This window comes from Labrus mixtus, chromosome 15, assembly GCF_963584025.1.
Source record: "Labrus mixtus chromosome 15, fLabMix1.1, whole genome shotgun sequence".
Taxonomy (NCBI): domain Eukaryota; kingdom Metazoa; phylum Chordata; class Actinopteri; order Labriformes; family Labridae; genus Labrus; species Labrus mixtus.
Window position 1 is genome coordinate 16,488,930 of NC_083626.1, and position 16,981 is coordinate 16,505,910.

General features: G+C 40.4%; 1 protein-coding gene across 2 annotated transcripts; it reads right to left on the minus strand.

The window, feature by feature from the left end:
• Positions 1 to 4,380: 4,380 nt before the first annotated feature.
• wnt5a (wingless-type MMTV integration site family, member 5a) lies at positions 4,381 to 16,915 on the minus strand. Of its 2 annotated transcripts, none has more exons than XM_061056792.1 (5): positions 15,896 to 16,915; positions 12,828 to 12,976; positions 10,361 to 10,608; positions 6,886 to 7,178; positions 4,381 to 6,277 (listed from the first exon to the last, which is right to left on the minus strand). In XM_061056792.1, exons 2-5 carry the CDS (start codon positions 12,962 to 12,964, stop codon positions 5,819 to 5,821), a joined length of 1,137 nt encoding a protein of 378 aa, XP_060912775.1. In that variant the 5' UTR covers positions 12,965 to 12,976; positions 15,896 to 16,915; the 3' UTR covers positions 4,381 to 5,818. The 2 variants fall into 2 exon arrangements, with proteins under 2 accessions (XP_060912775.1, XP_060912776.1); XM_061056793.1 differs by lacking the exon at positions 15,896 to 16,915 and adding an exon at positions 13,985 to 14,168.
• Positions 16,916 to 16,981: the final 66 nt, after the last annotated feature.

Sequence of the window (16,981 nt, forward strand, 5' to 3'; positions counted from 1 at the left end):
AGTTTAAAAAGTCAATTCTTGCTGTTTCAACTGAACACGGTTAAGGTGCAATTTGACAAATTGGATGTATTTCCCAAACATCAAAGAGGATTGCAGAGAAGCAATGGTTTTCATTCATATGAGTAACAGTTTGCGCACTCGTTTTAGTGGATGACAACAGGGATGACGTTGGAAAAGGAATCTCAGTATCTGACGTATGAAACTTTTACTATAACTGGGCTGTGCTGCATTGATGTCAGAATAACCCCCGGGGCCCACTTTAGTGTAATCCACCAGGGCTTAGTAGACTGACAGAATCACTCAGCTACTGGCTCTGACCTGGCATTCAGCTCCCTGTGGGGCAGAGCTGCACACACACACACACACACACACACACACACACACAAAGACATCCACATGCACGCACACAGCACTTCAACCAACCAAAAGAGAAGAGAAAAGAAAGAGAGGATCCCTCAGCAAACCACAAACAAGTACGTCTGTTCTGGGCTTGTAAACATGTCTCATTGTGTAATATAGTGCATGCATTTTGAGAGGAAGCCATAACACAAGGATGTGATGACAGTGAGTGTGTAGGCAATGTACAATAACTTCAAAATGGAGATGTGTGCGAGCAGGGCAGTAAGACGACAGAAACACAGAGTCTATTTGGAGCAGCAGATCCAATGTCCGGGTGCAATACTGTATATATTTTTCATGAAAGTTCTGTAAAATCGATTAAAGCAAAAATCCCATACCTCATTTTGCAGAATGGTCATTCTGTGTGACATTAAGACAGAATAACAGATTGTAATCCTTTACTGTCCTATGAAGGTGAATATGTTTCCACATCTGTGAGCAATCAAGTGGGACGAGCCGCAGTGCTGCACATACACACATACATACATACACACAGACACACTCACACAGACAGCTATTCTTCTGTGTTTACATTTCCAATTGCAATGATCTCTATTCTACTGCTAGGCAACTGCATTAGGTAGGCCACAAAAAACTCTACATAATTGTATAGGTGGTGTTGCTAGTTCATAATTGGCAACAATAGGAACCAGTTCAACCCTGTGGAATGTTATTGAACAAGAACAGTACATTGAAGAAACTGTATTCACTCAAGTGCTCTCACACACACACACACACACACACACACACAATAACCTCAGTCATGCACATTGAAAAATGATGACCTTTACCCTCTCTATATTCAGCCAAAGTTGTGCCCCATTGAGACAACTTGTGGTACCAGCGGTTTCTTGGGGGACACTGGAAGAGAACTGGCAGTGAGAGAAAGGGGGAGCCGCTTACTCTGCGGCATCGGCCCGTCTCTCTGATCCAGTCCAGACTTTTTGCGACGTCACAGTGCGGTGTCCTGCCCTCTCTCTCTAAAACACACAACCACAATTCCCAAATAGCTCTAAATGCAGCTCTGCGGAGCACTCTTATTTTGGCCTGTTGACACTTTATGAGAGTTTTTACAGTAAGAGCCGGGGAATGGAACAAGCTCCACTTTGGCTTGGAGAGAGGAGCTTTGCCAGAGCCGTTACACGGACAGATCATGTGTTCTGTTTGCTGAGGCCTAGAGCACAAAGCAGGCTGGCGATGATCAATAGAGTTTGTGTTTTTATGGGATTACAGATAATGTCTTAGTTTTTCATGCTCAAGGTAGAGCCATGGTTTAATGTTGTGATATTTATAGGACTAAGACCACTGATGGAATTCACCCAGCCATGTTGTAGTGTGGTTAAAAGGAAGAAAGGTGGGACAGGTTCAGAGTTCAAGCTGAGGTTTTGTTTCACAGATGGTAAAATGTGCTGTAAATGTATTACATCAATATGTGAAGCCTGTTATATGGCAGCTACAGTAGAACATACGTTAAGCCTTTTCCACTGCAGGAACAGAATCAACCAAATATTTATGAATCTGCAAAGCTGTGGTCAGCAGATCTGGCTTTAGTGGAGGGAGGTTTCCTTATATCAAGCAGCTGCTTTGTTTTAGGAAAACACAACTTGTCACGTAATCGTCCTGAAGAGACCACGGAGGAATTTTAATGCCGTGGAAGAAGAATCGAGCAAAACCACTTGATAAGCCGAGTGAACCTCAGTTTGTGTCCAACATCGTTCATTCATCATCATAATTATCACCTTTGCATGAATACAAAAACAGACACATGCACGCAGCTGCAACCAAGGTATTTAAGAGCACTTTAAGGAATTTGCATATTTCAACATTTTGACAATATGAAACCTTCATTGTTTCTTTCAAGGAATAAAACATTTCTGTAAATATTTGTTCCTATTTATTTTCTGTGAAAAGAGGAGAGCAAAGGGAAAAACATTGAGAGCAATGAGTTGGATGTTGGTAAACTTAGACAGGTTGTTTTTTTTTTTATCTTAAATAAACTCTTACGAGTGAATGACTAAGGTTAACACCACCTTAAAATACCAGTTGAGCATGTGCAATTGTGAAGGTCTCAAGCTCAATTGTGTGTGCAACACCATAAAAACAACCTTTTCACCCTGTGACCACAGCCAAGAAAAGACACTTTTGTTCTCTGCAGATCAGGCGTTTAAATATTTACACAATTGCCCGTATTATCCGTCAGAAAAAAAAAGGAAAAAGTGGCAGGTGCAAGAAGGCCTGCCAAGATTAGGCAGCCCGTACAGCTACTCTGGTAAGTCTTACCTGTTTGTGCACCTGTGGGTGTCAGGTTTACTCTGCGCGCTGTGCACCTGGATTTCTGTTTATGACGGCTGAAGAGGTCCTGCTGGTATGAAGTCAGTCAGTCACTTCAAAAATGTGTCTAGCACATGCACGTTTCTAACCTTTATGTAACTAAGAAATCTAATGTCAAAGGTTCGTTTCATATCCTGCAAACTCTGCTGTCGACAGAATATTCAAGTAAGTAAAACCTCTCCCTCGTTTTGGTCGCTTTTTGTAATGTTTTCCAACTTGTCTTATATCTTTCATTCCTGATTGTATTGACGTCGTCTCCGGTACATGTTCCAGGATGTAAGATGAACAACAAATGTATTATCATTTTTGATCTACAATTGAAAAGATGATGTATTGTGAAAAACCACAGGGGAAACAATTTATTTGATCACCTTTTATACCCTGTAGCTACATACATTACTACAGCATTCACATCTAACATTAACATAAGCTAGGAGGTGAAGACTTAGTAACCAGAAGTACTGGTAGTATTATAAAATGTTAAAGGCAAACATTCCAAATGTGAAGTTCGCCAGTCATTTAATCACTAGCTAACATTATGTTAGCTTGAAGCTGGTTTAATGCTAACAGTAGCGGTTGTGTAACTGTAGCTAAGTTAGCCAATATGTTGTTTAACTTCAAAATATGGCCTGCTATCCCATGGATATGTGAATTGACAATTATTTTCTGATACCCTATATTAATACGACTAACAACCTGCAATGTGGTAGTAAAACATTATACCTGCATTTGAGTATATCTCTGAAGTGTAACGTTCAAGGAAAGTGGTGAAAATAGTAAATTGGCCTTCATGACACCAATCAGAAAGGTAAACACTGTCATGATGCAACACATTTTCTGGGCAAAGGCACACACATTCTCACACACACACACACACACATCAGTTGACAGGGTCACATATGGGATGTGCTCCTAAAGTTGGTGTCATTTTACAAAAGTAAATATAAGCCAGTGTCAGGACCCTTAATAGCGTAACAACAGTCCTTCAGCTCTACTTTCCTTTAAGCACTTTCTCTCTGCCTCTACCCCTCTTTATTCCCCTCTCATCCAGCCCTCATGTAATCCCTGATCTCCCATTACCCAATCTTCTCTGCTGTTCTCTGAATCTCCTCTCCAGCTCCAGCAGTTTTCTGACAAGGCCCAGTCGACTTCCAGACAAAACCCACTCCCCACCATATTGAAAATCCCCCCTCTTCCTTTCCTCCTGACACAGTATGATTAATCATTCCATTAACTGATCCACTGTCTCTGGATTGTTGCGCTTATGATACGACCTCAACTGCTCCCCCGAGAGACATCCAATCTTCAGGCCATCGTCCAAAACTCTCAAGCAAGCTCCACTCGTCTTTGTTCACTACACGCCTAAAACAGCTGTCATCCAATGTGGATTTGACTGTCTGTCACTGAATCTGCCCAAGGGTGAGGAAACAGAGTGAAAGAATGGAACTGGTTCGGAAAAACTTGAAAATAGTGAAAGTTTTAAAAGAAAATGTAAAGTTAGATCATAGTAGAGGAAAGAGTGGTCAAATATCTACAAAAGGAAAATACATCATGTAGAAAGTAAAAAGTATAAGTCAAGAGATTGAGAACAAACATGGCTTGAAAGGAAAACTTAATAATAATGAATACAGTGAGTAAATACTTCTCTGCTGGTTTTACAATTGATATTTATTGAAACAAAGTAGAGCACTGAGCCAGTTTGTAAAAAGTAACAAAATATCCGCTATAACACATTAACAAAGCTCAAAGTTCATTGAGAAGCTTATAAATATACATATATGGATTGGTAGGAATAGTCTGTCTATTAATCACAGGGATAGTGAGCAGTCAACTGAGTGGTACTGGAAATCTGTGATGATGATCAAATCTGAATATCTGTGATACTTTTATATATAAGAATACATGTGTGTAACAGTAAAGATGAACAAGAGTGAGAAGAAGGAACCTGTGTTTCCAAACAATAAGGTGCATTTCCCTTTAGAAAAACCGTGAAGAGCCGCATGAGTGAGAACACCATTTTTAAAAAAGTGATTTGAAAACTTTGAGATATCCGACTAAATATGGATCTATGGTAGAGATGATGCCATTCTGTTAAAGATCTGTATAAGAAACTAAATACAGTTTACTGATTGGTTGATAGACATAGTATATACACGGAACATGAAATATTCACCACGGTAACCACAACATTGCCCATATATTCAAACCATGTTATGTATTGTAAAATAAAGTTAAAATGGATAATCTGAATAAAAAAATTGAAAGAATTTAGGCTATAGTTAAGATATAGTATCTGATGAACTGTAGTAAAAAAAACAGCTGAACAGACACATACAGACAGGTTTAAGCCTCTGTATCAAAGTGCATAATGGTTGAGGGCTTGTTGCAGCACCTGGGGGACTCTAAGGCTTCTGGGACAGCTTAATAAATGCTCCAAACCCCAAAACAGCCAGTATATTGTACCCATTGTACTCCAAGGACTCGTACCATAGAACAGTTGTCCTTTTTTCTACGTGCGGTGTGGGGACAAGCAGAGTTCAGTGAGGATGTCAGGGCTGGTTTGGGAGCGGGCCTTTGTAAAAAAACATTCATACACCACAGTACACAGGCCTCTCAACACAGTCATTCTCAGACAACAATCCAAGACCTCTTGGTCAACTTTGCCACATAATCAAACAAAATGGGGCGCACAGTCCAATTTCGCAATCAGTATGACCCATTTGACAAGAAAATTGGTATTTTTTTGGAGTTAAAAAAGGGTGGAGGATGAGGGACGATTTCCAGCCCGTTTAAGGCACTTGAAGGGGGGGGGTTAAAATTGGCTGGTGATGTTTGGGCCAAAATAGAACATAACAATCTCAAAATAAATATTTCACGATACTCTCAGTTTCTGAACACACAAACATTTTTTTAAAGAAAAAGAGTCTTTTTGCAATGGCATAATTGTTTTAACTCTATAAATATAATTTATATAGTTTCTTTCTTCCATTCTCTCTGTTTTCAACTCCTTTTTCTCCGCTGCTCGTGGATACACACAGATGTATGCCCATCATCTGCAAACAAACACACACAGGCAACACTCCTCTCCTCACTTGCAAACGAATTGGTCTACGATTTTGGTGCAGCGTTTGCACTTGACGTAGCAGCACCAGTGGAACTTGCAATGGCAGCGCTCCACTATCTGGGCCTTGTACTGGTCGTAGCCGCGGCCGCAGCACATCAGCTCGCACCCATCCATACCCTCCGAGGTCTTGTTGCAAAGGCGTCCCACAGTGCCCAGGGAGCCCGTGCTTTGGTTCTTCAGGCAGTAGTCTGGACTGGACTCGATGTACACCAGGTCGTGGCTGGTGGGGGCGTTGAACTTGCTGTGCATCTGCACCATCTTCCCACGTGTGTTGAGCTTCATGGCGGCAGCGCTGTCGTACTTTTCCTTCAACGTTTCACCCACTTTGCGGAAGTCTGCCAGCTGTAGCCAACAGGTCTTCAAGCTACAGGAGCCTGACACCCCGTGGCACTTGCAGGACACGTGGGCAAGGTCGGACACAGTCTGAACAGAAGTGAAAATAACTGTTAAGAATCTACATAAAAAACTTCAGGAGCTTATATTTTCAGGAAAACTGCAGAAAAATGTCCAGGTGATGCATGCTTAATGTACCTAACACGACATGTCTAAATAAGTAGTTGCACATTGTGCTGTTAATGATCTCAAGGCAAAGCCTTGCCATGAAGAGCTGAATGATCCTGTCCATATCTCCAGTGGTGCATTGAATAAAATCTTGTCCACTCATTTGTCCTAGTTGAAAGGGAACATCATGGCAACAGATATCTGGCATTACATATTTTCTTTTGAGGTTGTTTCAAGATGTTTGGAGAGAGGAAAAAAAAGCCCAGATCTGCCTCCAATGACTCCATCTCCCTCCAGATCAAAGCCTTGTGAGGGAGGAGCACCCAGAGCTGTTACACACATGATCAGCAAAGACCTGTCTGTTTGACCTGGATTATCTCACATCCAATGCTTCTTGCTATTTTTTAATCATGGGTTAGTCTCATTCTAGGGGGCTGCAGTTTGTAATTCTCTGCTTGCTTCTTATGTGATAACATCCTAAATTATATCTGTGTTTTTTATGTGAGAGCACATAAGAACCTGTGTCTTACCCTCCTTCCTGCCTCGTTATTGTGAAGATTCATCAGCAGCCTTGCGCTCTCGTACGAGCCCTTTGGATAGCTCTTCTCCCTCTCCCGTGCGTCAACAAACTCCTTGGAGAACCTGTAGCCGTAGTTGAGGTTGTCTCCGCAGCCGCCCCACAGCCAATCTCTCGGCAGGTCTTTTGGGCGAGCTGCACGGCTGCACCCACAGCTGGAGAGCTCCCCCTCTCTGCAAGCACGGCTCACCGCGTTTACAACCCCTGCTGCGCTGATGGCATAAGTGAACGCCGTTTCTCGACTGCCTGCAGACACAAACAGGAACATCAAGAATCAGTAAATGAAAAATTTTAAAATGCACTGCTTCCACTCTTGTACATTATACTGTATGTGATTTTATTTTATACTGACTTTATGTCACTGTCATTTAGCTTCAAATATCTGTATACTGTTATGAGATATGATGTCATATGACAGCACAAACCATACATGTAAGATTACAGAGCAGTCCAGCCAAGTGCTTCAGACTCCTCATCAACCAACACGTTGAGCGGTGGAATCTGGTTTGCTGTTATTGGGCTTCAGCCAGAGAGAAGACAGCGCCCTCCAGTGACAGATAGCCTTCTTAACAAGCGAGCTTTAATTTCACCCAAATTGAAAGTGACAACAGCTCTTTTGCTTCATCCGTCATGACTGAGTGATTCTGGAGCCATTGCTCATTAACTCCCACTGTTTCAACCCTCAATGTTTCCTCTACAGAGACAAGAGGTTTGGGGCCATATTAAATATAAAAAAAATAAAAAATACAAGTTTGCAGTTTTCTGCCATCATTAAATTCTGGATCCATTCCTACCACCATACTTAGCCACAGACTAGAAGAGCAGATAACTAAAGAAGAAACAGCTGTCCTAACTAAAGAATGCACATCTCATATACATGCTGGGTCAAACGTTTAGAGAGCTGTAATGACAATAACAGACAGACAGAGAATCGGAGATGAGGGAGGACAAATAAAAGACGACTGAAGAGATAAGTCAAGAAAAAGGCATTAAAGAAAAGAGGGAGGAAAATGGAAAAGTGAGACATAAGCATGCCCTTGGTAGCACAAAAAACAGTGAAAGGCAATGATGGAGAAGAAAAAAAAGAAGTTAAAGAAACCGTCTGGAAGGTCAGAAAGGTATTCAGGTGGGAAACTCGAGCAGGAGCAGAGGTGATCAGAGAGAGGGAGAGAGTGGGATTTATGAGACTAGTAACATTTTTAATCCTGCCTGAGGATATTGGTCTAATAGTGGACCTGTAGACAGACAACCTGTCACACTGCTGCCTCCCTTCTCCTGTTCCCCATCCCCCGAGCTCGCCAAGTTAGGCAGGAGAGACAGTCTGACCTAAACCACAGCAGAACCTCCCAGAGCTCAGTTTTAAATCACAAGCAGTCTAGCCTAGCAGGAAGACGGACAGTCGGACAGACTTTCAGATAGACAGCTATAGAGGGGAGGACATGTTTATTTGGCCCAGAGTTGGCTGAGAGAGGAGAGATGTTGGGGAGGGGAGAAGAGGAATGGGAGAACAGAGGCTGATGAGGATTCTATGAAGACTGATCTGTGGAGGGGGAATCAGCAGCGCCAGAGACACAGGCAACAGGAAAAGTGTGAAGACAAAGTAACGCATGTGTTATCACAAAATGTAATACACAGTAGGCTACTTAGTAACGTATACTTAGGGTCCATTCACCGAAAAATGACTTCAGTTGCTTGGAGCATGACATAAAAACCCTCTCTTTCTGAAGGCAGTATCCTATACTTCCTTATCTTTACACCTCTGTTGGATCAGTTTTCAGCTGACCTACCCTCCACCAAAAACAAAAATTACTTTGTGGAAAAAATGACAGTAGTACCCAGGGATATAGGAACAGTATTTCTAGAAATGCAAATTATTGCTGAGTGCACTGAAAGTTTTTTTCTACTGAGTTCACTGCAAAGAATCATCGACAATCATACTGTCAGACTGTATCATGATGTTAAAAAAAAAAAAAGATTTACTAATTTTTTGAAGACATAAGATTGGGAGTCAATTAATTCATATGATTCTATTATTACAGTTCTCTGAAAATAAAATAGCAAAATATCAGTTTTTCGTTATTCTTTATTAATAAAGGTCATACTTTTTAATTTCCAGACTGTATACTTATTGATTAAAAATGCATATTATGTCCCTTAATCAAAGTGACACTGATTATATCTGTCCAAAAATACGTTTTCGAAACTTCAGTTTAAAATAAAAGATTTTAAAACAAATCACAAATCAAATAAATACATGTTCAACACAACAACTTTAAAGAAAGCAGAGGTGCAGCCTGTGTTTCTGGAATTTATGCATAGAAAGCAACTTTGTGTCAGCTAATATAAGCTTTCACATTTTGGAATAGTTTGGTCATTACAACTGACTCTAGAGTTACTCATCAGCCCACATCCTTAAAACACCACTAAACATAATCTCTATGGTTCTGTACTCGTTTAGGCTAGCAGGGATTCAAACCTGCTTCACCAGCACATGTTAGTAATATGTTTTGGGTATCTCCAGCTTCTAAGCATGGCACTGTTTCGCATGCTGCATCATGCAAGTTTCACTATTTGTGTCTTGTAATATTTTCTCACTGTTTTTGTCATGCCCGTTTCTTTTACCGTGACGATTTTCAGCAAACCAAAATTCTCATTAGAACACCTATTGAGAGTGCTTTTGAGAATTAAAGAGGCAATTCAAAGTTTGTCACTATGAAGCAAATCTGTTTTTTACTCTGCTGTAATCGCAACAGTCTATAGATTCTTTGTAATTCACCTAGAAAGTAATGATCAATGCAGGGTAAACCACCTTTACATTGGCCCCTGACGGAAGGAGTCACATCCAAAAAAACTAAATATCATGTCAGATGAATGGGCCCAAAAGAGGCTTTTGCTTTTAAGAGGGGATTGTAAAGCTCTTGAACTTCCTATAAGAGATTTAAGCTCTTTGTGAACTCACACAATTGCATACACAGACAGTGTAATCACTGACAAGGTGATATATTGGTGCATACGCTCACTGCGTTCCCATTACTTTTAAATATAGAGCAGCTACAGTCCAACTCCAGTTTGTTCATCTGTGTGTGTGTGTGTGTGTGTGTGTATGTAGGTTTGTGTGTTCAGGGAGATTAGGTTGTCTCCCATTCATCGGGGGAAAGGCAGACTATCTGCCTCCCTCCTGCTGCATGTTGGGAGCTGGTTGAGCAGGCCAAAGCCACATGTGATTTATCCAGCAACCTCACCCACCAACTATTCCCTCCACACAGCTGCTGAGAATCAGCAGCTCTATACATTTCACACACACACACACACACACACACACACTCCTTCAAAAACACACAATAAGGGTCAGTGCATCAGAGAGGGAGAATCAAGAAAGTAAAAAACTAAATGTAGGTCATTTTATGCATCAGTTGCCCATTTCTCACCTATTTGCATGACCCGTCCAAACACAGAGGAGTTGTCCACCGTGCTGCAGTTCCAGCGCCGATGTCTGAACTGGTACTGGCACTCTCTGATGCCGGTCTTGGCACCCTCACCAATGTACTGCATGTGGTCTTGGTAGAGCTGGCACAGCTTCTTTTGGCCCTGAGACAGGCCCACCAGCTGGCTGCACAGAGGCTGGGCACCGATGATGTAGGCCTCTGGGATCAGTAAAGGATTCATGGCCAAAGACCTGGATGAGAGAAGAAGACATAATAATTCAGTTGTTTTTACTCATTTGCCATTATGAGGAAAATGTATGTAATGTATTCAGGACAGATTTACAGTAAACAGCAGATTTCAGTTCAATACTTTCTCTCCCCTTTGGGTGAGTTTACGTTTATCAAAGAAATGAGGGGACATTAATTATTGAGAGAACTGTAGCATGCTGTTGCAGCCATATTCTATATCTGGGAAAGAACTTACATGAAATAGAAGCATAAATAAAATAAAAAAGAGGAGTCAGAGAGAGAAAACAGGCGAAAATGGCGGACATTTGAAGTGGAGTAGAGAATAAAGAGTGCATAAAGTAAAGTTGTTAGAGAGAAAATTTGACACACATTTGTATTCAGTGGCAGCCGTTTTTTTTTTTTTTTTTGCTTGTGACTCTTCATTTCAGGTTGCATAATTTTCACAAACCAAAGAATGATTCATGTGATATTCCCCTTTTAAGTATGAAAAAAAATATATGCTATGTAATGAGCAAAGCAAAGAGAAAAGGAAACTGAAAATCATCATTTTATGCAGCAGAGGAGTTTTTTCTGCTTCATTTTAGTGTGCTATAATCTAAAAGAACCCTTTAGATTTATTTTCTGATCCCTTTAGAACAACATATGGCTGACTGAATACATTTATTATTATTTATTTTATTTTGAAGCTGCTGAAGTACATTTCGTGATCTCTCGCAAACTCAATTTTATGCACCTTTAGTGGAAAAGTCTGCACTTATAAATTGTATGTTTTTTTTGACTACATTGGGAACATTATGATAATTTAATCTACAATAACGGCTCTTTTAAATTTTTTGTTAGAGAAGAGTAACGGACAGGAAAACATAGAAGAAAGCGAGGGATTGAAGCGCTCTATGAGCATCTGGTTCCCAGCCACAGGACAATTAGAGCAGCCCATCTCTGAGCCCAAAGAGAAAGACAATTAGCCTCCAGTGAAACCTGATCGACTGGGGAAACTCAGCAGCCAGGGAACATACACAGAACACATACAACATAAACATAGAAGTACACAGAAGAAGAAAAAAGTGGACATACACATATTCAGTGCGCTCCAACACACTTTCAGACGCACACATACAGTCAGCCGGCCTGCTGCTCCGACTCTCTAAATCATTCACACCTGTGTGTCCTCTCAGAGAGGAAACTGAAAGACACACACAGTTTGGGCTCCAAACTTTCCAAAGGGTCTGCGGTAATGTACGAGTCCTGAGCTGGGGTTGGTAATCCAACACTTTATTTGAACTTTAATGTAGTCGCCCACTAAGCTAAGCCCATTTAAACATGTTTATCTGTATAAATCCTCTTCAATTTAATTGTATAAATTATTATTTTCATATAAATAAGACCACCGCCGCATGATGTCAGCACTGCTTTCATCTGCTCATTTCAAGTAAATACAATTTCTTACAGAGAAAGCATGAGCTGCCTGTATATGCTCCATGTTCTTAGACACACAATTATACTTGTGCAAAATTAGACACAAACACAAACATGAAGGAAGGAGTTGTGATTTGCTTTAAGTAATGCTTCTATAATGACTGGTAAACAGTATTTTCCCCTATCAGAAGTACTCCGTGTGTTTAAAGGCAGCAAATATAGACCTTTTAAAATAGCATGCGGGATGTGTGTCTATGCACACTAACACACACACACACACACACACACACACACACACACACACACACACACACACACACACACTGTAAACACTTACATTGAGTCACACACAGTGTTTGTGTTTGCAGATATTTTAAAACATAGGTTCAAACCTCTGCATTCTATGTTTTCTATGATATTCATGATTTTGGTTTGGCAATATGTGAATTATGAAAATAAGGTCTTCCTGGGAAGTGTATGTGCTACAGTCAGCCTGTTGTCTTACTGTGTATGTGGTGCTAATGTGGCTGTTGCAAACACACACTAAAAAAGTTTGAAATTGACCCTGAAACTAAAAAGATCATTACAACAGACATTTTTTACATTAAAAAAATCAACTGTATTCTAAAATTCTGGCTTTTAATGATATATTCTATATGTACAATATTCCAAATGAGACTCAGTTGTGAAAGTTACAAGCAAGAAATTCCCTTTTAAAGCTGACAATTTCCACTGGCACAAGTATACACAAATACTACCACACAAAAAGAAATGGTTTACAAGTGAAGAGAAAATGTATGCATACCACCATGAGTTGGCCTCCACCACCACCTGCATCAGGAGCGTGAGTAGTGTGAGCGCAAATACACAATTTCTGGAGTCCAACACGCTGCCAAAGGGCCAGCTAACCGGTCGACGCACACAGCCCAGTCCAAGGTTCATACTGCCGTAGATCTGAAGGAGGACAGAGGGTAAAATGAATGTCAGTCTGCATGATTAGATGTTTGTCTTGCACACAGTTAATTGTACTCAATACAGAAAATGACAGACAGATGTCAGTGATTTTCAAATGTATGAAAGGAAATCAGAAAAAAATATGTCTGCATTTCTGCACTCTGTTTTTACATGCACAGAGCGCTGTTCTTGTGTGTGATGGGAGCCCTGAGGCCATCAGTGCTTGCAGTGTAGAGCAGAGCGGTGACTTGGCAGCAGGTCTGAGTGTGAATCACAGCAGACTGATAGACGTGCAGCCAGAGAAGACACAATGACCATGAAACCCCATCTAGACACATTCCTGACAGTCCACTTTATTCAGAGAAAGAGACACACAAAGGACAAGACACACTGACAGGCATGCCTTGGGCAGTGTGTGTCTTACTTTCTTACTTATTCTTAACCTACAGATTCACTGTTCATGAAAATCAAAACCAAATTGTCTAGGTGGGTGGGGGCATAAAATAAAATTATTTTTAAGGTTTTCATTTCACACTTGTCCATCCAAGGCAGGCCTAATTAGATTTTTTATTTGTTTCCCATTCTAATTTTATTAAAAATAAACTCCCTTGGGAAAATTAACATTGCAGTAAAAATTGTTAAAAAGTGTGTTTATTAGAAGTAAAAGGACATAAAATTAAAATATAAACAATGTTTGAAATTGAAAATTATGAATTTTAATTTTTTTAAGAACCTTTTGTAATGCATGAAGACAACGCAATATACATGGTTTTACGCCGATAATGACATGTATAATTTGTCATAATTTTTTTAAATATTGTGATTCGGACTGAAAGCAGCCACGTCAGCGGATGACAGTCTTGGGCCTGGTTACACTATAACTCCTTTTGCCTAAAAACACAAGGAACCGAAAGTAAAAAAACAATTAATTATTATCTGCAGACAAATGCGTGGCTTCAGTAATACAGTTTGGCTCCTTTGTTGAGCTAAAATGAGTAAAATAAATACCTTTTAAATCTAAGACGCGGTGTGCCAGCTGTGTGTGGATGTTGGGACTGAGGGCAGCTCTAATTTGTCACGCTGTGTTATTTTCCAGGTTTGAGTCGTGCAGACCTGGGCTTGCCTAATACTCATTAGAGACAGAGCCAAGTTCACCATCACTCAGCCAGCACACACACACACACACACACACACACACACACACACACACACACACACACACACGCACGAGCATGTACTTCATTATGTTTCTTTTTTTTTTTTTTTTAACAAGAGTTGTGTTGAAGGCTTTTCCTCTCCTCTCTCAGTTCTTTCACATAAATTAAATTATAAATCCACAGAGGGCGGCGGCTTGACGCCGATTTTAAACTGACTAATTGATGCTGTCACATTTGCCAGCAAAACGATTTAATATTACACTTTAATTTATGGACAATTGTGCTCTACAAATAAATATTATTTTTTGCACCAGATAGAACATTTCATTGGGAGTAATTCAACAGCGGCAGTGACAGTTTTCTTTTCTCTGGATAGTTAAATTTACTTTAATTATACCACAGGTGCGCGCAATTATCTGACATTCCACTACTCAGTCTCAGCCAATCAGAACACAGAACGGCAATTATTCGTTTCAAGAGCTGGAGGCTTTTCAACGTTTTTAATTTGAATGTTTTTAATAAGTCTCAACACGGTCAATTTCATTGACTGTATCTATTAAACAATACTTTTAACTGTATTTGTTTCTCTCTCATTTCTTTTTTTATTTGATACATTTCTGCACTTGGTCTCATAGCTGCATAAATCCTGCGCTCTGTGACCCCTGGTACCACCCGAGAGACATTCGTCTGAATTAAAAGATTGACAATAACCTGGATGATTTTTTTGTAGGTAGAAAAACTGCGAGAATTCCAGTAAGAGAAACTTCCGCAAAGATGATGAAACATCTCAAACTGTTGAAATTGATCATATATAGTAGGAGGCCTTTTAAGGGTCATATGAGCACAAATCTGTTCCAATTAAACATGACACATTAATTGGTAGTTTTTTTTTAGAGAAAACTGTAGCCTATTTAAACTGTTGAAATGTGTGTTCAAACTTGTCCTTTTCCTACTTTGTTTAATTCTTGATGTAATCTCGCCAACTATCTGAAATATTATTGAAATTAAATAAATTAGCATTTAACTATTTAAACAAAACAAGATTGTAAACACCAGAAGAGCAAGGCATTGGGCTAAAATAAGTGTGAAATTATGACCTTTTATTTTTTTGAATACATGACTTGGCAAAATTTGGTGAACATATCTACAGTGTAGTTACAGTCTGACATTCCTTGTTTGGTGTCTTGCAATGGATTCCACTTTTTTAAGTAGTTATAAATGTTTGGGGTTGGAAGGTTGTAGGCCCATCTTTAAAAAACTAAATAGATTGAGTTCTAAAGCTCAGTGCTATTTCTTGTACTAAATGGCATCGATATTAACGGACTTATTGTTGAAATTGTATCAGCATTAAATAGCGCAGGGTGAGGGGTCTCTCAATAATCTGCCTGCCCTGTTGTTTCAAAAACCAGGAGAGGGAGCCAGGTACAAGGATTTAATGAGGAGAACCAACACAAAGGACACTGCCTGACATAAATTGGGACCATAAACAATGGAACGGAAAAGCAGAGCATGTTTTTCTCATTTATGTGTATCAAAGCGTCAATATTTATATTTTCGTTATATTAATTATTTCAGCAGATGGGAAAATGTGGGTCACAGGAAGTTGAGGAAGCATATTTCACACATCACATCTGTCAAAACTTTTGTTCACATCATGAACCTGTATCAGTCAACATCCCACTGAAAGGAGCTTTTTCCACCCTTTAAAGTAAAGTGCATGGATGGAAAAGTGAAAGAGGCAGCAGAGCTGCAAGCTACTCACCAGGGAGCACAGCCCGTCAGAGGTTGTAATCCACTTTCTGCAGACGATATCAGACCAATAATCCCAGTGCAGGCCAGGTGGAATTAATATTTCCCTTTCCGCTGCAGTGCAGACAAGTTTAGTCGATTTATCCGGATTTTTCTGGGCAAGTTCTTGGTTTGGGGTGAGAACTTTAAAGCTGAAAGTTCTTCAGGTTTGATGTTTGGTGAACTATCAGTTACTGCGCTCCGTGCGCACAAACACTTCAGAGGGCTTGTAAGAAGCAGTGGGATGTTAAAAAATGTCCAAAAGCTGTGCAAGAAAATGATCAGTCCCCGAAATGAATCAGTGCGTGACTTTACGGTGAACTTTAACAAATAAAACTATCTACGGCAAGCCAAAGAGGCAGCGGCGGAAACGTCAGATGTTGATTCACTTCAAATTCAAAGCGGCCTACTTTATAGTCCCTATCCAAATTAAATTGTTCCAAAATATAGATAGACTGTGTCAAACCGAAAACATGGGAAATCGTGCTCTGAACATTAGCCTAAATCCAGCCACTAACACGCTCAGGTCATTGCGCGTTTTACCTGCGGAAAGCTCCACACGGTGATCCTCGCCACAAACGACTCGTCAATTTACCTTCCATTCTGTGCAAAAACGACTTTGACAATTCCTCTGCTCGACTTTAAAGTCCTCACATGCAAAAACAATAAGTCATCCGCCTCGCAAAAGAAGAAAAAACAGATGCCACATTTAATCGGCTCCAGACAGTACGCTCCCCCCAAAAAAAACTTTCCGCGCGGACTATCTCCAAACAGTGCGGCTTGGCGAGCGCGCGCGGTGCCAGGGGGAGGAAAAGAGCACAGCGTGCGAACAACAGCGGCTTTGCCCAGGCTCCGATCCTGTCGTCCTCCCACACCGCGTGTGTGTGTCTCTGTGTGCTGAAGTGAAGAAAAGTATCGCAGATTCTCCCTCCCTCTCTTCTTTTCTCTCTCTCTCTCACCTGCTTCACTCGCCTCCTCGCACAAACTAATAAACTGTAGCATGGATGCGCAGCGCTAACCCTTGAGTTGGCGCATGCGCCTTACATTTCTCCTCAAATCC

What these genes read in the sequence shown, in the direction of transcription:
- wnt5a (XM_061056792.1), bottom strand. Translation starts at nt 12,964, where the DNA reads ATGAACCTTGGACTGGGCTGTGTGCGTCGACCGGTTAGCTGGCCCTTT. An exon ending in TGGACGGGTCATGCAAATAG is followed by an intron (nt 7,179 to 10,360) that starts GTGAGAAATGGG and finishes TTGTGTCTGCAG; the next exon opens with GCAGTCGAGAAACGGCGTTC. An exon ending in ATAACGAGGCAGGAAGGAGG is followed by an intron (nt 6,278 to 6,885) that starts GTAAGACACAGG and finishes ACTTCTGTTCAG; the next exon opens with ACTGTGTCCGACCTTGCCCA.